Source organism: Sus scrofa, chromosome 6 (genome assembly GCF_000003025.6).
Source record: "Sus scrofa isolate TJ Tabasco breed Duroc chromosome 6, Sscrofa11.1, whole genome shotgun sequence".
NCBI lineage: Eukaryota > Metazoa > Chordata > Mammalia > Artiodactyla > Suidae > Sus > Sus scrofa.
In genome coordinates, this window is record NC_010448.4 from 18,186,100 (window position 1) to 18,213,700 (window position 27,601).

Below are 27,601 nucleotides of genomic sequence, written 5' to 3' on the forward strand. Positions count from 1 at the left end.
AAAAAAAAAGAAAAAGTTTACGACCTTGACTCATATGGTATGTGGTCCCTACAAATATTTTTTCCTGGAGCCACCCAGACATTAGAGCTGGGATTTTGATGTTGTCTGCATTTTTGTATCCTCAGCCCCTACAGGGGTGCCTGGCACAGAACATATGCTCAACGAACAGCTGTTAGATTAATGAATAAAAAAGCCCTGGGGTGATGCTGCACACACCCCAGAAGCGGTAAGAAATGCTCAAGCTTTTCTGGGTCAGGACCTCGGAGTCTCAGGGTCAAGTGGGGCCAACTCCGCCATGGTGGGGGTGGGGCTATGGCACCTGCCCCGACGCCTGCGCCATTGCTGGGGTTTTTAAATTCTTACTAGTATAAGAGCCCCTACTACGGAATCAAGGACACCTGGACCCAAAAACCATCTCTGTCACTGCTTAGATATGTATGGTCATTTATCTCTCTGACCCTCAATTTCCTTTAAAAAAGAACCATAAAACCTCTCCCCCCAAACTTGTCAGTGGGAGAAGGTATGTAACTGCCTCCACGGCCAGTCACCACCTGATAAAGTGACCACTGCCAACAATGCCACTATCATCATCACCACAGTGTCCCAGGCAGTTCCTGACACACGGCCAATTCCCATACACCTTCTGTGGCAGCCAGTGTGACTATTGGGGTTCCCTCACCCTGGGAGGTGCTGGCTATGCTGTGGTTTGGGTGAATGGTGCCCTCTGCTGGAGGCAGGGGGGAAGGGCCTTCGGGGAAGCCACGGCCTCCCAGACCACTGAAGTGGCTTTGTGCAGCTGGAGGGCTAAGGGAGGGGAGGGCAGTTTCCACTCAAGGTGTGAGTCCAGAGGTAAAGGAGCAGTAGCTGGCCCTGTCAGTCCCTCAACAACCACCAGAGCAGCGATAAGAACATTTCCACAGCGCCCCGTGCCAGGCCCCCTTCTAAGCACTTTGTAGGTAATAGTAACATATTTACTCATCTTCCTGATGAAAAAACTGAGTCACAGAAAGGTTAAGTGATTTGCCTAAGGCAGCATGCCTGGAGGTGCTGGGTTTTGAACCTGTGCCCTGAACCACTCTCCTTGGTGGTGGACTATTTTAGTAGGAGGTGGAAGGTAGGTTCCGCCTTTAGCCTAAAGGAATGGAATCCCCAGTGAGTCTGGAATTGGACACACAGGGTGTAGGCAGCCCAAAGGGCTTCGCACAGTGACCGCCCCCACCCTTCCAGTGGCAGCACTGTTGCCTGGCTGAGCGCAGGCCCCTCCCTCACTGGCCATCCCTCAGCATCTCCCTACCTGCGTCATCTTGCTGCATTTCCATGTGGGCCTGTAGTTAAGGAAGGTCCATGCCTAGCACGGAAAGCCAGGAATTTGAGGCCTCAGCCACTTGCCCATCTTCTGGGGATGAGAATCATCCCCTTTGGCCCCTCCAGGGCCTGGGCCAGGGCCACCTGGTGAGATGGCTCCTATCTGTAGCCTTTTGGGGAGGAAGCAAAAAGACTGTCAGGTTAGCCACCAGGGAAAAGGCATAGTGGGAGCTCTGCCCATCTCTGCTCCACTGGACGGATCTTGAATGCCTTTTTTTAGAACCTTTCTTTTCCCATTTGAAAAATGGCAGGTGGAGTTTCCGTCGTGGCTCAGTGGTTTACGAATCCAACTAGGAACCACAAGGTTGCAGATTTGATTCCTGGCCTCACTCAGTGGGTTAAGGATACGGTGCTGCTGTGAGCTGTGGTGTAGGTCGAAGATGTGGCTTGGATCCCGTGTTGCTGTGGCTCTGGTGTACGCTGGTGGCTAGCCTAGGAACCTCCATATGCCGCGGGTGCGGCCCTGGAAAAGGACAAAAAAAAAAAAAAAAAAAGACAAAAAAAGACAGGTGTGGGTTGGAAATAGTTTTCATTTGGGTTCTTGAGGAGGAACACTGGGAAGATGAGGCGCAAGGCAGGTCTCTGGGCACCCTGATCCCTTCTTCGCACAGTTTCACTTTGATTTATCTTTTTTGTTGGTCTTGGGTTCTACGACTTCGGCTTTAAGCCTGGGGTGGGGGGAGGAAATCACTTAATAGAATGAGCCCAAGGGGTCCTTTCAGCACCAACCTGTCCCTCTAACTGAACCCTCTACTCTTTGAATCCGGCAGCCTCGATCCCAACAAGGACCACAGGCCCCCTCTCCCCTCCCCAGTTGCTGGAGATCTGGCTTTGAAGCATTTGCAGAGATATTTCCAGGGATTTATTTTAACATTGCTAAGGGTAAAAAAACTAGAGTCTACTGGAGTTCCCATCGTGGCGCAGCAGAAACGAATCCAACTAGGAACCATGAGGTTTCGGGTTTGATCCCAGGCCTCGCTCGGTGGGTTAAGGATCTGGCATTGCCCTGAGCTGTGGTGTAGGCCAGCAGCTGTAGCTCTGATTGGACCCCTAGCTTGGGAACCTCCATATGCTGCACAAGTGGCCCTAAAAAAAAAAAAAAAAAAAAAAAAAAAAAAAAAAAAAGAGTCTATGGATGGTGGTGAGATTAAATAAATGCTAACACATCCATACTGGATGTGATGGAGACAATAAAGCAATACATCTTTGGATGTCCTGTAATGAAAATGAAAAGATATAACGCAAAGTGTGCATGTAACACATAAGAGGGAAAAGGATTGGAAGGATGCAAGCTCAGCTGTTTGACCTCAAAATGATGCGGGTTCGATCCTTGGCCTCACTCAGTGGGTTAAGGATCCGGCATTGCCGTGAGCTGTGGTGTAGGTAGCAGACTCAACTCGGATCTGGAGTTGCTATGGCTGTGGTGTAGGCCAGCAGCTGTAGCTCCAATTCGACCCCTAGCCTGGAAACTTCCATATGCTGCAGGTGCGACCCTGAAAAAAAAAAAGCAACAAAAAAACATTCAGGGTACACAAAGCAAACATTCAGGTGCTCCCATTGGCAAGGTGGTCCCATGGCATGGCTGGTTATTTAGCACTCACTCTGAGTGGTTAGCACTGGTGACTTACCAGCTACAAACATATTGACTCATTACTGGCCCTAAAGACCAGAGTCTGTTTTGCAGATGAGACGTAGGGCCAGAGCGAGAGAGATTAACATGGGTTCCCATCCTGGAGCCCAGCTTCTTCTCTCCAAATCACTCAGAGGCTGGTGGCTGGTTCTATCACCCAGCGAATCTGGATCCATCCACAGAAACCGGGCTTGGCTAGGAAAGGCTGCTTTCACTCCTCCATGGCCTCCAAAAATCTCAGGGGGAGAAGGCCAGCCTGGACAGTGGGTGCTTGGTTTTATTATTAGCTTCAGCTGAAGACAGGGTTTCAGGCTTTATTCAGGCTTCTCGGAAAGGAGTTTAAGATAAGGGGCAGCAGGAGTTTGCTGGTTGAGACCTAATCCTCCCCACACGGCCTTATCAGCAATAGCAGCGGGACCCTGGGAGAGGGGAAGTGGAGGCCGCAGCTCCAGAGAGAGGCAGGAGGCGGCCTGGACTGTGGGCTGAGGTGCTACGGACAAAGGGTGGGTGAGGAGCTTTCTTACCAGACTCAGTTCCCTTTAAGCTTCCCCATGCAGGGTCTGGGGTTTCAGGACACCCACAGCCTCATTCTTCAGAGTCTTAGTCCTAAACTCGCCTGTGCGTCAGATCACCTGGAAGCCTTGTTCAAACAGAGTGCTGGGTGCTGCCTGAGAAGTTTCTGATTGGGCAGGTGATGCTGATGCCGCTGGTCTGAGACTGCACTTGGAGTTCCACTGCTCTCTAGGCTTAGTCTTGGGAAGTTCTGGTCGTGGCTCATTGGCTAACAAGACCAGCTAATATCCATGAGGATGCGGGTTCGATCCTTGGCCTCGATCAGTGGTTTAAGGATCCAGCGTGGCTGTGGTGTAGACTGGCACCTGCAGCTCTGATTTGACCCCTAGCCTGGGAATCCCCCTATGTTGTGGGCGCGGCCCTAAAAAGAAGCCCCCCACCCCGGAAAAAAAAGAATCACATTTACAGGCAGGAAACGCTGTTTTCAACTTTAGCAATCTTTTCAGCTTCACTTTGGATTCTTTGCAAAGATCAATTTAAAGTTTTGCTTGATCACACACATGGAATCCCCACTGCCTCTTCATCTGTGCCCTGGTGTTGTCAGGAATGTGCCAACCTCAGTGACATCCTGGGTGAGTTCTCTAATTTTCTGTCTGGCTTGGTTTTGATGATCAGGTGTCATTTTAAAAAAAACAATGAGGCCATTCATTAAAGGCAGAGGATCCCCTCAGAGGGTTATTGTGAGGATTTGTTTAAAGAAAATAATTGAAGTTAAGTGCTGTCTAGGTCTGAAGAGCACTGAGCAAATGGTGGCTGTTACCAGTGGACACAAAGAGCGCTTCCCATGTACCAGATGTTAATTTTAATTCACTTACTCACCATAAAGAGTCTCTATTTTAAACCTGAAAAATCTGAGGCAGGTAAAAGTTAAGGGACTTACTATGAAGTAAGTAGTAGAGCCGGCTCCTCCCCAAACCCTGTCTTTTGACACAGAGCCCGAGCACAGGAGGAAACCTTCGAGAACCTTACCACCTACGTGTGCGGCCCGGGTCCAGAGGAGACAAGCTGCAGCTCTGGTGGGGCTCAGCCCGCGGCGAGGAAGTTAGTGGTTCTCATACAGAGACAGCGGCTCTCAATCTGCAGAGAGGAAGGCAGAGGGTCTGTTCCGACCCGGGCCTGTCAAAAAATCCTGGGCTTCCTCCACCATCAGGAAGAAGCTGGGGTGGAGCCTACAGGGCTAGAAGCACTCTGAAAATTGTAGAAGCCATGGAAGCGTACACATTAAATGGGTGAATGTTATGGTATGTGAATTACACCTCGATAAAAGCGCTCTGTGTCAATAAAAATGCTAATTATACATCAGTAAAAGTGAAAGTTCACTCCCCTGGCACCTCTGGGAAAAGTTCCTTTAATAAAAAAGTTCTAGTACATTTACAGGATTGTCATCACCCTTCATCTACGGCACTCGATAGGGAAAATAAAAAATAAAGGACAACCTAGACACATTCAGTATAAAAAACGCAGGAATCCATTCAAACAGGAGGCCTCAGGGCCCGAAGATCAGAGAGAGAAGTGTGAGGCCCTGGGAGGTGGGCAGCTCAGGCCTGGGCTTCTGCAGGACCCCAGGGGACGGTTGAGGGTCCGCCTCTAACTTTTTGGAAAAAAAAAAAAAAAAAAATCCAGATTGCTGTGAGAGGCCTCTTTCTAAGGAGAAGGGTCCATTCGGAGAAGGTGCTCGTGGGGGAGTCAGAATCAGTTCGGGTCCAGGACACAGGGCAGAGCGTTTTATGGCAGGAGAGACTCCGGAAACTTGGCGACCCTGGCCGAGGCGAAGAGGTTTTCGCCGCTGAAATCAAACTGCCCAGGTCCCTCCATTCTCAAAGGCTTAGAAACCTGCCCCTCTGACGGCCAACTCGAGGCTTCTTCCCTCCAAGTTGCTAAGGCCACTTCTCAACAAGCTCCAAAGTCCTCGGCCGAGGCGGGACGGAGACCCGGGGGGATGCAGCTGCCTGCGGCCTGGCCTGGCGCTTGGGCCCGGCCCTGCCGGCGCGGAGGCCTAGTCGTCCTGGCCGCCGCCGTACATGTCCGCCAGCTTCTTGAAGCGGCCGCCCCACTCGTTCAGATAGTCGTAGTCTTGGTCCTGGTCAGAGGCCGAGGAGGTGAGCGAGCTCAGGGAGGCGGCTTCGGAGCCACTGCCCTCATAGTCGAACACCAGCAGGGAGTCGTAGGGTGGGGCCGTGGGGTCGTGTTGGCGGCCTTCAGGTTCTGCGGGGACAGAGAGCAGGTGGTAGGAGCCGACTGAGCCTGAGCTTCCTCCTCTGCAAAGCCATCTCTTCCCTCCCTTAAGATTTCAAAGGTTAAAAATAACACACATCAATCCTGAGCACAGGGCCCAGCCTACAGCCACTGCTCAGTGCTCAGCGGCAGGCAGGCCAGCGGCTCAGGGTGGAGACTCTGAAACCAGAGGGTGACTCACACATTAGCGTATAAATATGGGCAAGCCTCTTAAGCTCTCCATGCCTTTCTCCCCCTTGTCCGAGATGGGGAGGCTTGATATAGATATAGGTATATATTCTTTTTTTTTTTTTTTTTTTTTTGTCCTTTTAGGGCTGTACCCTGTGGCATACAGAGGTTCCCAGGCTGGGGTCTAATCGGAGCTGTAGCTGCTGGCCTACGCCAGAGCCACAGCAACGTGGGATCCAAGCCATGTCTATGACCTACACGACAGCTCATCGCAACACCGGATCCTTAACCCACTGAGCGAGGCCAGGGGTCGAACCCACAACCTCATGGTTCCTACTCGGATTCGTTTCCACTGCGCCACGATGGGAACTCCTAGGCATATATTCTAAAGAGGAGTAAATGAATATATGTAAATATAAAGCATCTATTAGAATAGTAGTCAGCATAGAGGTGAAACGACTTCCTCATGTGTAAACTGAGGAAAACAATAGGATTCCTTCTCTGCAGAGCTTATGCAGGTGGGCGTTAAAGGAGACTATGCACAAACACAGACATTCTGGAAACTCTTCATCTCACTGGAGGGAAAACCTCTGGTGTTTGGCTCCACGGCAAAGTTGCCCTAAGCAATTTTCCCCGGATGGTTCTGGTTTTGCCCAGGACTCCCAAATACGTGCAAGCTAATGAACAGCGTCTCACCGCCAGGCGATTTCCAAATATCGAGAAAGGGAAGAAGGGCTCAAGCCCTGAAGTGAGGGCTCCTGACCGCCCACGGAGCCCCGAGCCCACCCTGCTGCCTCGACTCCTGAGTCCCTCAATCCGTCCGTCCGTGCTCCCCGCCCCCCATCCTTTCCTCCCTCTTGTGAAAAACCTTCCACTACGGACTGCTGTTGAGGTGCCAGGCTCACATCACAAATCGCCCATGTACCGAGGTTGTGGTTCTCACAACACGGGCTGTCCATGTGACTTCTTTGGGGAACTAAAATATTAGAGACTGAAAAAATGGATGCTTGGGTCCCGGATGTTGATATTTTCCAAAATTCATTAGGTAAATCAAAGATGTGATCAGAACTGAAAATACTGGAAATATTTACTCTTAGCAACAATAGCTATCATTACTCAATACATGTTCAATGCCGGGCCAGTGGTTCCCAAACTTAAATAACCTGGAAATCTTTAAAAAATTCTGAAGCCCCCGCCACATCCAGATCAATTAAATCAATCTTGGGGTGGGGCGGGCTTGGGGGGGAGTGAGAGTGATGGGTTTCGAAGTTCCCCGGGAGAGTCCCTGCGCTAGCACTGCTCAGATGCTCCCTCATCCCGGCCTTAAAGCTTCTCTAACAGAGGTTCTCCACCTGGTCCACACTGGAACCACCTGGAGTCTTTAAAACGTCAAAGCCAGGTAGTCTGGCTCCAGAGTTTTCTCCCACCAACCACTATATTTGTTGAATACATAAATTCTGAACCTATTCCTAACCACTTGGTTTAACTTGGGGTATTATGGAGGAGGAAAAAGAGGTCCAGAAGTTAACTCAAGGAGTTCGTGGCGCAGCGGTTAACAAATCTGACTAGGAACCGTGAGGTTGCAGGTTCGATCCCTGGCCTTGCTCAGTGGGTTAAGGATCCGGTGTTGCCGTGAACTGTGGTGTAGGTTGCAGACGCGGCTCGGGTCCTGCGTTGCTGTGGCTCTGGTGTAGACTGGTGGCTACAGCTGCCATTCGACCCCTAGCCTGGGAACCTCCATATGCTGCGGGAGCGGCCCAAGAAATGGCAAAAAGACCAAAAAAAAAAGAAGTTAACTCAAATATGCCAGAGGTCACATAGCTGGTTGGTGGTAGAGCCAGGATTTGAACCCACGGCTGAGTCCAAGCCTGGTGCTTGAATAACGGGCTGCCCTAGGCCGGCCCTCCGTGCCTCACCTCGATGATGAAGTTGCCGATTTCATCTGGGTTGGCCGGCCGCGGACGGTACAAGGGTGTGGGGATGAAGGTTGGCGCCACGTCGTTGCGAAGAACCACCTCAGGCCGCACCTCCAGCCCCCGGTGGAGTTGGGTGATGTCGTAGTCCTGCATGAGAGCGAAGGAGGGCCTGGGATGGAGCGGGACCCTCCCCCTCCCCCACTTACACTTCACCCCACTTCCACACCACCTCATGTTCCGGTTCACGGGTAGGTCAAGTCAGAGAGCTGAAAGTCCCAGTCGCCACACCCCCTCTTCCCACACGCAGCACAGGCTCCAGGTCATCTTGGCTGGGGCCAAAGAAAGCAGAACGACGGACCAGACACCTTTTCCGAAGACTGATGCTTCAGGCCAGGGTCTGGTCACTTCACTAACATGCCTGACCCAGCCACGCCCGCCAGTGGCCCTGGAGGTATCCACTGATCCCCAGACCTCCCGGTGCCCCACCTGGTCCTCCTCGCCACCCCCCTCTTCGCCGTAGTAGAAGACGTTGTCTCGGGTGTCGTCTTCCGGGAGCAGAAGGGGCTCCTTGATCTTCCGCTTCCTTCTCACCAGAAACAGGAGCACCAGCAGGAGGACTGCAAGAGTGGGGCAGTATGAATATTCACCCCCACAACCACACGGCCGGGCCCCCCAGGCCCCCAGAGCCCCATCTAATTTTAGACCCCTTCACTCAGGAGCCTGCGCTTAACACACTTCACTCTCCTGCACCTAAGAAGCCCCCAGCTCCTCATCCAGGCTCCACGCTTGGCCGACCCCCCCCCCAGGTCAAATCACACTGCCTTCTCGGGGTTCCTCAGACGTACCCAGCAGTTTCCCACTTCAGAACCCTCGCCTGGGCTCTTTCCTCGCCTGGAACACTCTCCACGCACGGGCATGGCTCTCACCGTTCAGGCTTCTGCTTCAAACCACCTCCTCCAGCAGCCTGAGCTCATTCCCCCGCCTGTCATTCTGCATCATTTACTGTCCATCTCCCCATGTTGCTGGAACTGGTCCCTAAGGAAGTGCTCCTTTGTGGGGATGGGAATCTCCCAGCAGATACTTTGCAACATGGCTCTTTCTCAGTCACTAGGTGTCCCCTAATAGCCACAGACGTTTAAGGTAAAAGCGAGACAGTGCAACTTTGATACAGTGCAGACATTTGAACTTAGGTGCAAATGCTACTCTGGAATTTAAAGAGAGGGACTGGCTTTTAGGGGTAGGGCTTGAAAGGCTAGCAGTCTATCTGGACATGGTGGGGACTGGCCAGCTAGTGCCTGGCTGCTCTCCCGAATGGCCATGACCACCCGCAGTTAATCCCATGTGAAGAGGGGCACTCTCTACAGCTGTTTAAGAGGATACGGCCACTGTGTAGCTTTATCACTTTTTTGGCCCACTGTCTCTCTGGCCAGACAAAACGGACGTGGCCTTCTCTGGGAGCCCGTGGGTCCTCAGGATGCACACTCTGCAGGATTAGACTGTGACCTCTCCCTCCCCTTTTCCTCCCCACTGGGTCTGGAGGAAGGCAGACTGCTCACCCGCAGGCAGAGCTCAGGAGTCTCGCTGCCTACACTGATAACTCCATTTGGACGGCTTGGCGAATCTCTTCCCAAGGTTCTTCCCAAACTGGTTAATGGAAACCCCATGTTTCTACTCGTCCAGGCCTTGCAATCATCGATGGCTCCTCTCCTCACACCACATATGACTGAATTGATTCTACCTTGAAATATGACCACCTCTCACCACTTCCATGGTCACCCTAGGTCTGAGCCACAATGACCATCTCGCCCCTGGATGATGGCAGTAGCTCCACTGGGCAATATGCCTCCACCCCTGCCCCTCGACAGTCTGTTCAAGTAGAAATCCAACAAAGTTCAAGTCAGAACACATCACTCCTCCGTTCCAAGCCTTCTGATGACTTCCCCTTTCACCCAGAGTCCTTCCAAGAACCTACAAGGCCCAACACGATGCTTTACCACCCCCATCACCATGCTGACCTTATCTCTTACTCCTCTTCCGCTTGCTTTTGCCACCCTAGCCATTGCTGCTTCCACACTCAAAGCACAGAGCTGCCCCAGGGCCTCTGCACTCGCCATTCCCTAAATATCTGCACGATTTGCTTCTTCATCTCTCTCGGGTCCTTATTCAAATACCCCCGTTTCAGTAAGGCTGCTCCTGCCCTTCCTACTTCCTACGGCAGACCTCCTCCCCCACTTTCTTTTAATCCACAGCAACACCTATTTCGCTGCCAGATTATTTGTTGTCTGCTCTCCACCTTGCAAAGTAAGCTCCATGAAAGCAGGGACTGGTCTGTTTTGTTAAGAGTTGCACCCTCAGCTCCTAACAGTTCTTGGCACACAGTATGTTGATTAATTAAAGCTTGCCCTTGTTGTATTCTCATCTGACTGAATGCACGCTTTCTGTGTAAGGACAATTCAGAGAGTGAACAAGGCCAGTGTGGCAGGTTCTACCTTTAAAGCTAAGAAATTACTTTTTAACCAAACACCTCTGCTCACTAGATCACTGGCTCTCAAGCTCAAACATGCATCTGAATCCCCTGAAGGGCTTGTTAAACCACAGATTATGGGTCTTACTCATAAGTTTCTGAATCAGGAGGTCAGGAGTGGGCCAGAGACTCGCCCTTTCTAACAAATTCCTGGCGAAGGTAATGCTGTTGGTCTGAGAACCACGGCTCTGGCCTCTAGAGGTCATGATGGCAGGGCCGAGTCTGTGCCCCACAGTGTCCCCAAAGCCTGGCACCTTCCCGAAGCTCCAGAAACATCTATGGGCTAAAGGACACTCCTGGGATTAGGAGTGTCAGCAACAGAGGGGCAGTGGTGTTGGGCCCTCAGTCGCCTAAGGTCGTGGTAGAAACAGGTTTCGAACCCCGCATCCTGAGGGGGGCAGGGTGCCGGCACTCACGCAGCAGAGCCAGGACAGCGCCCAGGATGGGCATGAGGAAACCCCCCTTCCAGGAACCGAGGCAGTTCGCCACGTGGCCGTGGCAGTCGCACACGGTGGACTTGATCACCGTCAGCTGCTCCTTGTTGCCGTGGTCGGACAGTGAGAGGTGCACGTCGTATGTGCCTTGCTTTAGGAACTTCTTCAGGGACAAGGCCACTGTATCTCCTGAAGGAAACAGGTAATTATTCACCGTGGGAGACCCAAAGGGTGGGAGCCCAGCACGCCATGACGAGGTGTGGGGAACAGCCTCTGCATCCGGGCAACAGGGAGCACCTCCCCAAACACACTCACACCAGGGGTTAAAAAACTGACATTCAGGGAGTTGGTGTTGTGGCACAGTGGAAACACAGCTGACTAGGAACCATGAGGTTGTGGGTTTGAGACCTGGCCTTGCTCAGTGGGTTAAGGATCCGAGTCCTCATAGATACTAGTCGGTTCTTTACTGTTGTGTCACCATGGGAACTCCTTCGCCCCGACTTTAATAGGCAGGTTCTTGCATCCTCATTTTACAAATGCAGAGATTGAAGCTTAGGGAGGTCAGGTAACCAGCCTGAGGTCACATGGGGCAGAGTCTGGATTAATTCCTCTGACCACAGGGCATGGCTGGAAAGAACAACTAAGTTAAAACCAAGAACCAGGTGTTAATGCCATTATCCGGTGTTGGTACCATTGGGCTCTGGGCACAATGCTCACACTCGGCAGGGCCAGACCTGACACTGTCTGGGCAATACTGGAGGTGAAGATAGCCATCCAAGCACTGACAACACCCGACAAGATGCCTTTCGTGTACTCAGTCTTCACAGGGAGCGCGTGGAGCAGGAGTGACTACCGGCACCATTCTACAGGTGGGGAGACTGCGGAACAGCGAGGTTCAGTAACTTGCCCACAATCACAAAGCTGGTAAACGGAGGGGCTGGGTCTTGAACCAAGGCATTCTGGCTCCAGAGTCCATGCTCTGTGAGCCATATGGTCAGGGAGGAAAAAAGGGCTTCTAGGCCACAAGAGGGTGACAGGAGACTAAGCTGGGCTTCCCCAAGGAAAGGTGCTGGATATACACCCCGAATCACCGGAATCATAAAAATGAGGCAATGTGGGTGTTTGGAGTAGGTCTCCCCAGTCCTTTTACTGGGTGGGGCTCACAGTCACAGACACCTAGCATTTGGTTGGTCTGGAGCAGAACCTGAATGTCCTGGTTCCCTGTGTCCTTCCTGGGGGCCCTAGCCCCAAGGAGGGTGGCTTTTTTTTTTTTTTTTTTTTTTTTAGGGCTGAACCTGTGGCATATGGAGGTTCCCAGGCTAGGGGTCCAATTTGAGCTACAGCTTCTGGCCTACACCACAGCCACAGCAACATCAGATCCAAGCCCGTGTCTGTGACCTGCACTACAGCTCATGGCAACATCAGATCCTTAACCCACTGAGCGAGGCCAGGGATCGAACTGGCAACCTCATGGCTCCTAGTCAGAATCGTTTCCACTGTGCCATGATGGGAACTCCTGCAGGGGGCATTTTAAGCCAGAGTGAACAGGGTCTCTCTAGGGCCTTACTGGCCCTTGTGCCCAGATGCATCTCTCACACGCCTGGGTCCTCACCCACTTGACGCCAGTAAGACCCTCTCCAGTCCTGTGACACCTGAATATCTACCGAGGGCTGAGGAGCTCCCAGGGAATGGCAAAGAGAAAGGACAGGGAGGTGGATGGGAGCAGGGGTGCAGGGGTCAGCGACCCTGGCCTCAACTTCTGCTCCACTACTGCCACTCTGTGCCCTTGGGCATACTATTTAACCTCTCTAAGCCTTGTTCTCATCTGTAAATATGAAAAGAAATACTGCCCACAGAGGGTGGGAGCAATAATAAATACAGAAAAGTAGAAAAAGCATCTTGCATATGACCTGCTTTCAATAAATGGCAGGCAACCGAGCTTCTTGGTAAATCTGACTGCCTGCCTTCCAATCCTGGTGCCATCATTTTCCAGCCATAAGTCTCAGGCCAGATATTTCGGCTTCAGTAAGCCCTGGTTTCCCAAGCTGTGAGATGGGTGCATGTATGTGACTGTGACGCGTGCTCTCCTCGCAGGGCTGCTGTGAGGAGTAAGTACCCGGTGAGAAGCGTCTGAAGTGCGCGTGGCACAAAGCGAGCAGCTGTCCTCACGGGGCTGGAGTCCTGACCCTCTCATTAGGGGATGCTGAGAAAGGCATGTCCCCTCTCTCTGGGTCTCAGTTTTTCTAACCGTGCAGGAAGGCAATTAAGCCAGAACGGTTTTTATGGGTTTCCACAGGCTTATGCTAAGTGAATAAGCGGCTGTGATTGACATTCCTGAGGGGAAGGTTCACACGGCGACCTAGGAGATGCCGGAGCAGGCAGGTGTGCCAGTCCGAGTACAGGGCCCCATGCACCTGCCACCACCACTCGGTTACCTTGCTCGTTGACCTCTGCTGTCCAGTAGACGTCCGAGTCGTGTGTGAGCCGGGCCTGGAAAGGGGAGGTGTGGGGGGACAGGTCTTTGTCCGTGACGTTCAGCACTTGGGGCACCGGGCTTTGGTTGCAGATGGTGATCTCACGAGGCTCAGGGACCGGGCCGTGGTCATTGACGTCCATCAGCGTTAGCAGGAGGGTCCCCGTGCCAGTGGTGGGAGGGCTCCCTGTTTGTAGTCAAACACAAGATCCCTTTTTGGCATCTGCCCTTGGCTGGGTTGATGAAGCAATGTTAAGCTCCCCTAAGACCTACCCGATCAGCCTCAGGAGGGTCCTGCTTACTGTCCAGCTGTAACCGTTCAAGAGCCTCCCCGCCCTAGCTTCACGACAGATATACCAGTGACGGCAAATGCATGACAATTAGGCCTTCCTTCTCTCTCTGTGTCCACAGCAAACATTACTAATTGATCATTGTGTAGGTGCAGCCAGTGCCCCCAGACAGCCGCTACCAAACTATCGCAAAGAGAAACCCACTGGCCACTGTCTGCTGATCCACTTCAGGGAAGATTTGCTCACAGTCCTGCAGGAGCCTGTTGTCTGCCCGCAGGCCTTGGCTCCGTGTGCATCAAGCAGAGACGGTAATCATCATATCATACCCCCCAGGTCTGTCATGCTGTGACGCCACTAAATCCATCAGGGCGCTTTTCAGGCACCCCTTTCAATCGATCACAAGGGGAAATCAAAAGGCTGATTCAGGGCTCCGAGAAGCACAAACTTAGGCTGAAAGGAGTCCTCAGGGTAGCTCCTAACTCCCGGGTCTTAGGGAAACTGGAACCATGGCCAGCCGACCCTAGGACTGGTCTTTGAAAGACTCCTCTGACAGACCCCTTTGGCCTTCCAGAAAGGACTGCTGACATGCCCTCCCACACTCTGCCTGTGGAGGGGATGTGCTGCGGGCTGGGCTCCGAGAGCCCATGTGGAGGGGCCGGAAGGAAGCGCTCACCATCATCTGTGGCCAAGACCATGACTTCATAGATGTTGTTTGTCACAAACTGCTCGTCCTCGCGGTCCAAGACCCCCAGGGCAGTGACCTGCCCAGTGTCTGAGTCCATCGCTAGCCACCGTGCCGGGTCACTCAGGATGTGGTAGCTGGAGAGGAAAAGTTGAGAAGAGTCACACCCAGCAGAATTCTTGGAGGTCTGGTGTTGTCATTCAAAGCCTCCTCAGGCCAACTGGCAAACGGTGTCACAGGACTCGGGGCTCCCAAGCAGAATCATGTGGAAAATGCATCTCATCGTCCAATGGGAGTCTGAGCAGAGGCAGAGGGCTGGGCAGGGATGTGCGAGAGGAAGTGACAACACATGCCCCCTGGGCTTCTGCCCTGCGGAGGGTGGGAAGGGAAGGAAGGCCCTGTGCAGGGGTCAGAATACTTAATAGTTCTTTTTTTTTTTTTTTTTTTTGCTTTTTAGGACTGTACCCGTGGCATATGGAGGTTCCCAGGCTGGAGGTCAAATCAGAGCTGTAGCTGCCAGCCACAGCCACAGCCACAGCAACGTGGGATCCAAGCTGCGTCTGCGACCTACACCTCAGCTCACGGCAACATTGGATCCTTAACCCACTAAGCAAGGCCAGGGATCGAACCTGCGTCCTCATGGATGCTAGTCAGGAACTCTGAACAGTTTTCATGGCAATTCACACAAGGGAGGCTATAATAAATGACCCATCCAACACTACCCGTGCATGTGACTGAATCTAAGCACAGCTCCCACGTACCTGATCTTCTGACTCCCCTTGTCTGGATCCTGCGCGGTGTAGGTGCAGATGGGCTCTCCCACGGAGGTACCCTCCTGGACCTCGATGACTTTGGAGGGTGGGACGAACACGGGCGCCTCATTCACATCCTCCACGTGGACCACGACGGTGGCTGTGGAGGTTGGGAGCTTCACCACAAAGGGAGCTTCGTTGGTGACTTCAACATACAGGGTGTGCTGGGTTTTGGCCTCGAAATCCAAGCCCTGGGAGAGAACAGGAAGGAGGACCTAGCTGTCACTGTGTAAGGAGACCCCATGCAGTGCTGTGACGTCAGAAGGAAGGGGCCCTAGGCAAGGGGCTGGAGGGTCCCACCAGCAGCACCCCTTCCCTACCCCACAGAGCCTCTGGCATTTCCTGAGTGGACTTCCAGTGGGGCCTCTCGGACCACCCCGAAGGCAAGTAGGCTAGTAAGCCCGAGAACTGTTCCCATGAGGGTGACGCCCCCTAGGGGTGCTGTAGAAACTTGGTAGAGACATTTCCAGAGGTCATAAGGACTGGGGGTGCCACCTACCTGCATTTGCGGGCTGGGGCAGAGACACAAAGAACTGTCCCATATCCCCTGTGACTTGCCAACATCCCTTTGGACATTCATGTGTTCATGAGTGTGATGTTCTATTTGTATTTACAGCCTAGAACGTGTTTTATACATAAACCAAGTTTTCGGTGTGGTTTTAATTTATACTGAATTTTCTAGGAATGCACCTTCTTTTTTTTTTTTCTTAGCTTTTTTTGAAAATTATTTTTATTTTTGCTTTTTAGGGCTGCACCCATGGCAAATGGATGTTTCCAGGCTAGGGGTGGAATTGGAGCTACAGCTGTCAGCCTACACCACAGCTCACAGCATTGCCGGATCCCTGACCCACTGATTGAGGCCAGGGATTGAATCCGTATCCATATGGATACTAGTTGGATATATTTCTGCTGTGCCACAACCAGAATCTGGAATGCAATTTCTGAGAGGAGCTTGTAATTTGATTTGTTCAGGCTTTTCCCAAAGTTTTGTTTTTTGTCTTTTCTAGGGCCGCACCTGCGGCATATGGAGGTTCCCAGGCTCGGGGTCTAATTGGAGCTGTAGCTGCCAGCCTATTCCAGAGCCGCAGCAACACGGGAGCCAAGCCGTGTCTGGGACCTACACCACAGCTCAGGGCTATGCCGGATCCTTAAATCACTGAGCGAGGCCAGGGATTGAACCCACAACCTCATGGTTCCTAGTCAGATTCATTTCCACTGTGCCATGACAGGAACTCCCCAAAGTTTTGTATTCGCTGTTCTGGAGAGACATACGCTGTGGTATGAGTGGCCAGAGTGACATACAGTACCCGCTACATTTGGATGATTCTTCAAACAGATGCAAGAAACTGACCATTTCATCATGTTTTCTAGTGTAGCTGTGTCCAAAGGTTTACATGTGGAAATATTTTATTATCAGTAAACTCTCCTGTAAAATTCTCCTTTATTTTACAGCGAGGGCATTCCATTTTTCTAGAAATTATGTAAGTTGTAGACGTTATGTTATAAATGAAATCCATTTCACAATGTGAAAGGGGCATTACAAAGTTTTCGTGTCAAGGAGGGAACAGTCTTCAAAGTATTATACAAAGCCCTGCTTCTCAAAGTGGGCTATTCTTTATAATAAACCAGGAGGTAAAAGAAATCAAAGAATGATTAGGCCCATCATGGTTTTTTTAAATTTACTTTTATTTTTATTTATATTTATTTATTTATTTTCTGTCTTTTTGCCCTTTCTAGGGCTGCTCCCACAGCATATGGAGGGTCCCAGGCTAGGGGTCAAATCGGAGCTGTAGCCACTGGCCTACGCCAGAGTCACAGCAACTAGGGATCTGAGCCGTGTCTGCGACCTACACCACAGCTCATGGCAACGCTGGATCCTTAACCCCCTGAGCAAGTCCAGGGATCGAACCCACAACCTCATGGTTCTTAGTCAGATTTATTAACCACTGCACCACGACGGGAACTCCATGTTTTTTTTTTTTTAACTCTGTACCCGCGGCATATGGAAGTATGGAAGTTCCTGGACCAGGAGTTGAACTGGAGCTGCATGCAGCTGCTGGCCTTTGCCAAAGCAATGCTGGATCTGAGCTCCATCTGCAACCTACCCCACCTTGCAGCAATTAGGCCCAACTTCTTCAAGTATGAATTTATTCAGACTTTTTGAGAGGTGAGGGTATGTCTAACTACCAAGTAATTTAAAACATTTTTTTAGGAGGGCCACATGCATGGCATGCAAAAGTTCCTGGGCCAGGGACAGAACTGGTGCCAGAGTAGCAACGCAAGCTGCTGCAGTAACAATGCCAGATGCTTAACCCACTGAGCTAGCAGGGACCTCCCTAAAACATTTTACTATGCAAACACCTAGATATGAATTACAGATTCATGCAAACTTAGAAAGGATTCCAGTAAAACAGAGACCCTCTAAGACTGAGTGGGAACAGCCACTGAACACTGGGAACTGGGCGGAGAGGCTCCACTGATCTGCCGCAGTTGGATCCGCAACTCAGTTTTATGAACTGGGTCCCTGGGTAAGATGTAGTTTGAACAAAAGCATTCCCCAACACCAAAGGGATGGGAAAGTATTGTAAGCCACTGGTCTAGTGTGCTCTCAGGTCAGGGATCCAAGATATATGTCCCAGGGCAAGTGAAACTCCTGCTCCTGGAGGCTGCAGATCTGACTGTCCCAGGTGAGGCCCTGGTGTAAAGCCCAAACCACCTTACCTTCTTGGTTGTCAGGATACCCTGGTTGTTCTTGGGGTGGGTGGTGATGGTGAAATGGTCCCCGTTGTCACCTTCTACGATGCGGTAGGCGGCGCGCCAGGCTGGTGAGTTGGGGGCATCCAGATCGGTCACTGTCAGCCTTTGCACCTCGTGGCCCACCGCATTCTCAGGCACATGGGCCTCATACTGTCAGTGGGAGAAACACAGCAGAGACAGTGGAGAGACTGATCCCCCTAGGCAGCTGTTCCCTCTTCGCCAGCTCTGAATCCTCCGTCCAGCTCTAGGGGAGCCCCCGGCCGTTCATGCTTTCTGGCGCCACCCAACCCACTTACCAGAGTTTCAGGACACTCACTCACTCACACACACACACACACACACCCCGTCCACTGACCAGGGTTTCAGGACACTCACACACACACACACACACACACACACACACCCCTGAATCAGCCTCAGGGCTGCTGGGACAGACAGCAGCAATCTTGGGCCTGCTTCCCCTCCGCAAGGGCCTGATGCTCCAGGAATCTCACAGATCTGGGTGCCCCAGCCCCCACCATGCATAGGCACCCTTATCTAGCTGAGATCAGAAAGGCATGAGGAAGGTGGCAAGAAGGGCCAGGTGTCTGCTTGCTCTGGGGCAGTGACCAGGAACTTTTTTGGAAATTCTTGCACCAATGGCAAAGATGGGGCTACCAGCTGGTCAGAACGAATTTTTAATCAGACCTAAAGGACGTTCAGCAGCCAGAGTTTCCTAAAGATGGAAGGGGGTGGGTGTCACCTTGACTGGCACTGAGTCCTCTGTCACGTGAGGAGTTTAAGCATCGCCTGGGGAGGGTGTGCAGGTAGAGGTGTGAGGCAAGCTACAAGTTTTCATGCCAACAGGAATTTTCATATCGAGCACTCAGGTACCAGGGACTATACACAGATTATTTCATTTAAAACTGTACACAGATTATTTCACTTAAAACTCAGACCCGTGCAGCAGGTATCACCCTTGTCTCTGCCTCACAGGGAGGAAGTGGGGCACAGGTGCCTTAGGGCATCCGCCTCGGGTCACAGAGCTTATAGGTGCTGGGCTGGGACTTGAAGCAATGCAGGATGGTTCTCGAACTCATCAGAAAGAGAATTTTAGTCTTTCCCCATCTGATGAGGGAAGAAGGAAGGGGAGTTACCTTCTGGGGCTCGAACACGGGAGCGTTGTCATTGGCATCAAGGATTTCCACGATGGCCGTAGCCGTGGTGCTGGAGCCGTCCCCATCCATGTCCGTGGCCTGGATGGTCAGCGTGTACTCGGGGACCCTCTACGGAGAAGAGCAGCGTGGGAGGCCACTGCGAGCGAGGCACAGCCTTGGGTGACTGTGGGGAAGGGGCCTGTTTCTCCTCTGTGTTCTCTGGACGCCTGACCTGCTGCTCGCCCGACTGCCAGCAAGACCACAGGCAAAGGGCAGGAGGGATGTGGAGCCAAACGGTGGGCCTGGCTCTGGGCGAAGCCTGGGCACTACCCCTTGACTCGGCGGACACAGAAGGGAGCTCTGAGCAGGGATTCGAGCAAAGCTATTAACTAGGGAACAGGAGGCAACTCCGAAATCCATGGAGCTAATTCTGCTTTGTGGCGCACAAGGGACAGATCCGGGAAACGTGCGTGCTAAGGAGCCATTCCGAGAGGAAATGAGAAAACCTACAGAAAACATTCAAACGTCTGCATTTACAGCTGCCTCCTCAGCCTTAACGAGATCATTTGGCAGCGTGCCACCAGCCCCAGGTTGCTGGGGGACAGCAACATGGAACGCGGCAGCAGCCAGTCCCTGCTGACCTGGGTCCTCCGACTCTGCTCTGCCCTGGGCGGGGACAGGGGATGGTGCTCTGGCTGTCAGGCCCCAGGCCAGGCAAGCCTGGCGAGGCAGCACCTTCCGCAGGGCCACTTACCTCCCGGTCCAGGCCGCTGGAGATGACGCTGATGGCGCCCGTGCTCCGGTGGACTGTGAACATGAGGTCGTGCGGGTCCTTTGGCTCTTGGCTGAGGATGGAGTAAGCAACCACCCCATTGTAGGTGTTGATGGCATCGTCCTCATCGGTGGCTGTCACCTGCATCACTGAAGTGCCTGGAGGGGGGAGGGCTGAGTGAGCACCCCTCCCTCCCAGCCTCGATTCCAGCCTTGCCCCATCTGGAACTCTGAGGGGCTCGCCCTGGCCCCATCTTCCACTGCGGCAGAGATTGCTGGCTGGTGCCCATTCCCCATTCACCCCTTCTTTCTTAGAAACCATCCTCAGTCACCCCACACCGGGCCCAGGCCCACCGGGAAGCAAGACTATGTCCCATGCTTGCAGGCGGCTGTGGCTACAAGACTGAAAGCCGATGAATGGGGTTTGTACTTTTGGGGGGAGTGTTCTGAGTAAGGGGTTTAGTCTTCCTATCCCCTCCTTCCTTCCAGATATAACGGCTGGAGCTCAGCAACACCTATGAGGTCATCTTGGGAATGAGGCCAAAACAGCAGAGCAACGAGCTAGAAGGAGCCCAGGTCTCCCACACTTTAAAGCGCCCCGACAGCCGGGCTGACTGCCTCTAGGCTTCCTGAATACAAGGCGGGGGATGCTCCTGCTTGGTGAAGGACTGTTCGTCTTCTGGAAACGTCTGTTACTGGCAGTCTATCCCATTCGCACTTCTCTGTCATTCTCAACAACTCAGAGACAAAGGCAGCCCCTCAGCCCCTGTCTCTGAGGTTATTAACATGTACCTGTTTCTTTGTAGTCTTCGCTGGCCCTTCCCACCCCTTCCCCAGGCCGACATTTCACTTCCTGCTCTGTAAACCGCGTTCCAACATCTCTCAGCCCTTGTCACCCTCCTTGCAGCCGCCACTTCCCCGCAGAGCCTCATGTCAGGTGTTTTGTATCACACAGCAGCAGGCATGTGTTTTTTTAACCTTCACAGTTGCTATTATTCCCATTTTCAGATGTGAAGACTGAGGTTCAGAGGTCAAGACCTTGCCCAGGGTTACAGCAGGTAAAGAGGCAAAACCTAGATTCAAACATAGGTCTCTGCAGCTCCAAAGTTAGTGGTTCCCACCCCTGGCTGATCCTCTGAAGCTTCTGGGAAAAAAATTTTTTTCCCCCCAACAAGTGGCCTTCACGTATTTATTACTGAGGAAAAGCGCTATACAGAAACAACAACATAAAGAGAACCCATTTCCTGACATAGCCAACTGCGGCAGTGCCGTTTCCAGTGAGATACGGTACGATGCGAGGAAGTGACCCCACACAGCCTAACTGTGTGCGCCAGCTCATGTGCGGAGGCTCCGCAGAGACCCAGCTCGGTTCTTCTCCAATGTCTTCTCTTCGGGTTGTACCTGATTTTATTACCAGTTTTCATGCGAATCCATTGGGGGATGGGACGATTCTGCTGTTGCTTCTTGGCCAAGAATCGCTTGATCCTGAAAGTCTTGTGAGAAGACATGGCGAGGAACCAATTCAACCGCACACAGGATGGCGGAGAAGAGAAGAGAGCGGGGAATTTCTAAACACATGGATTCGGGGGCTCCACTCCTGGATAATTCTTATTGAGGGATCTTAGGATGGAAATGAGGAAATCTAGAATTTTAAGATGATTCCAGGGGATCTGACGCACAGCCCAGGAAGTCGGGTGGGAAGGGTTCTGAGAGCCTTTAAGAGCCTAGGCTGGCCTCCAGATGGTTCCAGAGGTGGACTCGAGGCCAGGCCTGGGCCCGCAGACCTCGAGGGCTGTGCCCGCCCCAGTCCTCTTACCAGGCAGCACCCCTTCCAAGACGCTCCCTCTGAAGACATCCTGGGTGAACTTGGGCTTGTGGTCGTTCTGGTCTGTGACAATGATGGAGATGTTCATGGGCTCTTCCACAGAGGCCCCGTTCTCCGACACGGCGTGCCCGAAGAGCTGTGGGCACACGGGGCTGCGGTCAGCTGGCACTGCCCTCCCCACCAGGCCCTGGGGCCCTGCTACTGTTGGACGCTAAAGGTTACTTGCCTCATACTTGGCGATCTTCTCCCGGTCCAGGGGCTTATTCAGCAACAACCAGCCTGTTTCCTTCTCTATGGTGAAGACACCCTCAGGGGGGCTGTCTGCCCCAGGCCCCGTGATGCTGTAGAAAATCTTGGTGCCTCTGTCTTTATTAGATTTGAGCTGAAAGCAAAAGACAACAGCAGTTCGCAAAGTGACAAATATCTCACGACTGCGTCAAGGAAGTCTCGGTGGGGAGGGGTGGAGAGGCATTGCCTGATCCTTGCTCCCGTCAGAGAGGCTTCTTCCCTCCGCAGGCCCAGGGCTCAGCAGCAAGAAACCATATTCAGGCCTCAGGGAGATGGTCCCTGCAGCGACCAGTGACTCCCAGGGAGAAGGCACAGCCATACCTGGTTCAGCTTCTGGGGGAAGGGGCCCTTGCCATTCTCAGGGACAGATATTGGCGGGACCACCCATTCTCTCTTGCGTCTTCGCAAGATACGTTTGGATGGGGAGCTCCTCAGTGCTTTGCTTTCCTGCAAGGAGAGAAGACTCTTTAATTCAGATGTGCAAACAACTAGAACTCACCCCACATCCTCTCACCCATGGGAGCTCAGGGCAACGAGAGAGGCCCAGGAGGGTTTACTACACCTGGGAAAACCTAGAAATAATCTAAGTGTAATCTAACTATTCACGTGCAAAAAGAAGGCCCAGTTAAATACACTTTAATACATCCATCTGGTGGAATTGGTATACAGTGCAAAAAATGAGGACGCTCTCTCTGTGCTGACATATAGTTTATGTTTGTTTGTTTTTGCCACACCCACAGCATGTGGAGGTCCCCAGGCCAGGGATCAAACCTGCGCCACAGCAGAAACAATGCTGGGTCCTCAATCCGCTGAGCCACAGAGGAACTCCTGGAAAGATCTTTTGATATATACTTAAATGAAAAAGAACAAGGTATAGAACAGCTTAATAAAATGTAATATTTTATGTAACCAGCACTTACACGGTGCTTAATATGTGCAGGCACTGTTCTGTATCTTGTGTAAGAGGATGGGAACGTAAGGCATATATTTGTATTTGCTTCTATGGAGACAATGGCTGGGGGATAAAGAGGAAACTAATGATGGTGGTTATCTGTGAGAACAGGCTAGGCAGTGTACAGATATACCTTCAGTGCAAAAGAAGGTGCTGACATGTGACCAGTATGTTAGCTTTTGCATAAAACAGAGGAAGGCAAGGTCTATTTTACACATGTATAATACATAACATCTATAAATGTACATTTAATATAAATACAGAACAAATATATAAACAAACTCTAGGAGGAAAGAAACTGGTAGCTGTGATCTCTGTTTTCTTTTAGAAGGTGGAGAGGGCATTAAACAGATGGGAAGAAACAAGAGGTCATTCAATGTATAACTTTTTAATATTTAAAATTCTTGAACCATGTGGATATACTAGCTGTTCGAAAAAATTAACAAAGAAAGGTGGCCAAGAGAAGGGCTTCAGGTCCATCTTCCCAGAGGCTCATGGGATTGGCAGTCCTATGTTGGCATCGCCTTCGCTTGGGGCTTACTGGCATGATATGGGAAAGAAAAAAAGGGAGATGGGACGGGGAATTCAAGGGGCCATTACTCACGCGGGCAGCTCTCTGTCCCACTGGACTGACTCTGGCGCCCCCTACTGGGCAGCTGCAAGCACTACCCTGCTTAGATGGGTACCCACACCCACAGCTATGGGCAATGGAGAGCTACCACTGCCTCCTCTGAAGGAGTAACGTGGCTCACAAAGGCCACAGCAACCTCAGACTCCTGGCCAGCAGTAAGCTGGACATGCATGGAGAATGTCTTTTTTCTGTCCTGCAGGTGGACATAACGTTTTACCTGGAATTTTTCGTGGTTCAGAACTGCGAAGTCATCACTGGTACAAGCAGGGCTGACTCTTGCCCAGGGCAGTCCATGAAAACTACTGTGGGGAAAGGACAAAAAGATAGTTAGGAAGGAGGGGGCTTCTGGGAGCGACCCCTCAGGAGCCAAGACCTGACAACAGCCCCTGAATGGATCAAGGACTGTTCCAAGCCACTGCAGAACGAGACTTGGCTTACTTCCTCTGACCGGCAGTGTGATCAAATATGAGTTTCAGGTGGGGCTTCCGAGTTTGGTCTCTAAAGAGAAGACGACGTCATCGTTTGTAGGCCAAAGAACCAGGACCATAGGTACTCAGTGACATTAGCCCCCATGAGCCTCAGAAGACCCAAGGTCACAGCTCAAGGCAGGAGATTTTAAGCATTTCTGAACACTACGCATCTGCATACATGCAGTATGCATCCTGCTACACTGTCACCGTTACAGATTATTCTAGACAACCTCTGGTTGTTCTAGTTTGTCATGATCCTCTTGAATCCTCTCTGCCTGGCTGCCATTTAAACACATGCCCGAGTTAATAACTCTCATTCGATAAGCTCTAGACTGGCCCCATTCATCTTTACAACTACGCTACCAAGGTAAGCATTTGCCACTTTTCAAAGATGAGGAAAATGAAGTTCAGAAGCCAGGTCAGCCTGACTCCAAGGCATATGCTAGAGAATACTCACAACCGGTGCTCCTACCTGCCCTTCTTTGTGGCCAAAGCATGGAATCTGGGAACATGCCCGGGCCCATTAGCACCCTGCTTTGAGCCAGCGGTTCCCAGACACCAGTGTGCGTTCAGATGATGACAGTAATTATTATTTAAAAAATCCTTCCCTAAAATAAGAAATGATAACATACGAGGGTTTTAAACTACATAATTAATGCGAACATGAACATGATGAAGTAGTCAACAGTATATAAGAGTATAACATAAAGTAGAATTTCAAAGGATTAACATCTATACTATCTAAAGAACTCCTAAAATGCAAAAACAACAAATAGCAAACAACCCAATTTAAACAAAAATAAAAAGATAAAGGAGATGAAAAGACATTTCTTTTTTTCCTTTGTTTTTTTTTTTTGGTGGCACCTGCAGCATGTGGAAATTCCTGGGGCCAGGGATCAAATCCATGCCATAACAGCAACCTGAGCCACTGCAGTGACAACCTGGATCCTTAGCCCGCTGAGAACAAGGGAACTCCCCCCACAGTTCTTAATGTGGTGACCAAACACTCTGTAGAGAAAACAGGTGGGAGACAGACAAATGGGAAAGACAATGGATGTAGTGGCTTTGGTTGAAATCCAGGGTGGGATCTAGTCATTGGTGTCACTGCTTGAATTATCACTGCGGTTGTGAGGAAAATATCAAGCAAGCCCTCAGTAGCTGAAGAATCGTGTCATTTCAACAACATTAAAAAACTCCCTGTGCCAGTGTTAGAAGATGACCTTGTGGAAATGCTGCCCATGCAGTTCTAAAGCCATGGAGATCCCTCACTTTCCAAAAGCAATGGAAAGGAAGATAAATCACAAGACATTCTGCTCTCGAAACATTTTTTATATATTCTGTAAAAACTAGGTTTATAAAATAAAAAGTAAACAGGAGCAAAACTAAGTAAACCAACTTGCAAGTGAGAAATTCAAAGTAATTCAAACCATGTTAGAGACTGAAATTGTGTCTTCATTTTGACTACTCTCTGCCCTTGTTAAAATGAAAAACAGTCTTGAAATATCTACAGACATCCTTATGCAGAAATATATACGTATAAAACCATACCTAATTCATATAGATTAGCCACAAGAGGGCGCTTCAACAACGTAAAGAGACAACCAGGCAGCTTTCCTTAAGATGCTTATCTAGGTACTTATTGGGCACACATTTTCAAACTTTGGAAGAGAGACGCCTATTCCAAATTCTTTACTTTTCCATAGCTACAAGCCTTGCCATAAGCTCACTTTTTTTTTTTTTTTTGTCTTTCTGCCATTTCTTGGGCCACTCCCGCAGCATATGGAGGTTCCCAGGCTAGGGGTCGAATTGGAGCTGTAGCCACTGGCCTACGCCAGAGCCAAAGCAACACTGAGCCGCATCTGCAACCTACACCACAGCTCACAGCAATGCCAGATCCTTAACCCACTGAGCAAGGCCAGGGATTGAACCTGAAACCTCCTGGTTCCTAGTCGGATTCGTTAACCACTGAGCCACAATGGGAACTCCTGGAAGCTCACATTTTTAAGGGTGTGTATCCATGTCTTAGATTCCACATCTTAACTCAATGCACCTAGTATTTATAAACAAGTCCTTACACTATCAAATGCAAATTTAAATAGTGAACAGTAAAACTCCTAAAAAGATATTTCTTCAAAGAAGGTATACAAAGGGCCAATAAGCCTATGAAAAGATACTCAGAAGACATTAGGGAAATCATTAGTCATTAGGGAAATGCAAATCAAAATCACAATGAGATACCACTTCATACCCACTAGGGTAGGAAAAAAAGGTCAACAACAAGTGTGGGCAGGAGTTCCCGTTGTGGCTCAGCGCTTAACGAAACCAACTAGGAACCATGAGGTTGCGGGTTCGATCCCTGGCCTTGCTCAGTGGGTTAAGGATGAGCTGTGGTGTAGGCTGCAGACGCCACTCACATCCCATGTTTCTGCGGCTCTGGTGTAGGCCGGTGGCTACAGCTCTGATTAGACCCCTAGCCTGGGAACCTCCATATGCTGCAGGAGCAGCCCTAGAAAAGGCAAAAAGATAAAAAATGAACAAACAAAAAAACAAAACAAGTGTGGGCAAGATGTAAAAGACACAGGAACCCTCTGCATTTGGGATGTAAAATGGTGCAGCCACTATGAAAAATAGTTTGGTGGTTTCTCAGAAAGTAAATGTAAAATTACCACATGATCCAACAATCCTTTTAGGTATATACCCCAAAGAACTCAAAGCAGGAACTCAGATACTTAAATGTACATACATTTTCATGGTATCATTTATTCATAATAGCCACAAGATAGAAGTAACATTAAGTCCATCAAGAGATAACTAGAGGAGTTGCTGTTGTGAGTGATTGGGTTAAGAACCCGACATAGTGTCTGTGAGGATGCAGGTTCGACCCTCGCTCAGTGGGTTAAGGATCCGGTGCTGCCACAAGCGATGGTGTAGCTCACAGATGTGACTTGGATCTGGCATTGCTGTGGCTGTGGCTGTGGTGTAGGCTCCATCTGAAGCTCCAATTAGCTCCCATATGCCACAGGTATAGTTGTAAGAAGGAAAAAAAAAAATTGGTGAAAATGGTCAATTTTACAGTATGCATATTTTATCTTAAGAGTATTAGTCTGATGTGGAAGTGTAAAGTGGGACACTCATTTTGGAAAACTGCTGGGCAGTATTTACTAAAGCTAAATATACACATTCAAGACCCAGCAATTTTACTTTGAGGCACAGACCCAACAAAGATACATTCACCAAAAGACAAGTATTATAATACTTAACAGCAGTGCTGTTTATAATAGCTAAAGACTGGAAACGGCCCAAACGTCCATCAGGGTAGAATGAATGGAAATATGGTGGAATATTCGCATAATGAAATGAGTCAACTACAAGGACATATAACAACATGAATGAATCTTACAAACATGGTTGAGCAATAGAAGCCAGATACAAGAGAAGACACAGATATGATTCCATTAAGTTCAAAGACAGGCAAAACTAACCTGGGTGAAAGAACTTAAGACAATGACAGTGGCCATCTTTTAGGGGTGAGGGGTTAGTGAATGGAAGGGGTAGGAAGACGGGGCCTTAAAAGCATACAGAGCTGCCTTCAGCTCCCCAGAGCCCCAGAGCTCACACACACACAGAGGCAGGCTCCTTGGTGGGAAGGCTGGAATGCACCCGTGAGAA

At 50.7% G+C, this 27,601-nt stretch overlaps 1 protein-coding gene and 1 pseudogene across 1 annotated transcript in view; both read right to left on the reverse strand.

The window, feature by feature from the left end:
* The window catches only part of CDH3 (cadherin 3), a 45,214-nt gene continuing 22,484 nt past the window's right edge, over nt 4,872-27,601 (reverse strand). The window contains 16 exon segments of the mRNA XM_021093881.1: nt 4,872-5,755; nt 5,758-5,773; nt 7,888-8,034; nt 8,374-8,504; nt 10,828-11,034; nt 13,281-13,505; nt 14,282-14,427; nt 15,052-15,293; nt 17,824-18,009; nt 18,996-19,124; nt 19,750-19,925; nt 21,583-21,727; nt 21,818-21,973; nt 22,201-22,344; nt 23,680-23,723; nt 23,726-23,761. Coding sequence (XP_020949540.1) covers nt 5,565-5,755; nt 5,758-5,773; nt 7,888-8,034; nt 8,374-8,504; nt 10,828-11,034; nt 13,281-13,505; nt 14,282-14,427; nt 15,052-15,293; nt 17,824-18,009; nt 18,996-19,124; nt 19,750-19,925; nt 21,583-21,727; nt 21,818-21,973; nt 22,201-22,344; nt 23,680-23,723; nt 23,726-23,761 — 2,321 coding nt within the window. The 3' untranslated portion in view covers nt 4,872-5,564.
* Nucleotides 20,657-21,562, reverse strand: LOC106507562 (annotated as a pseudogene).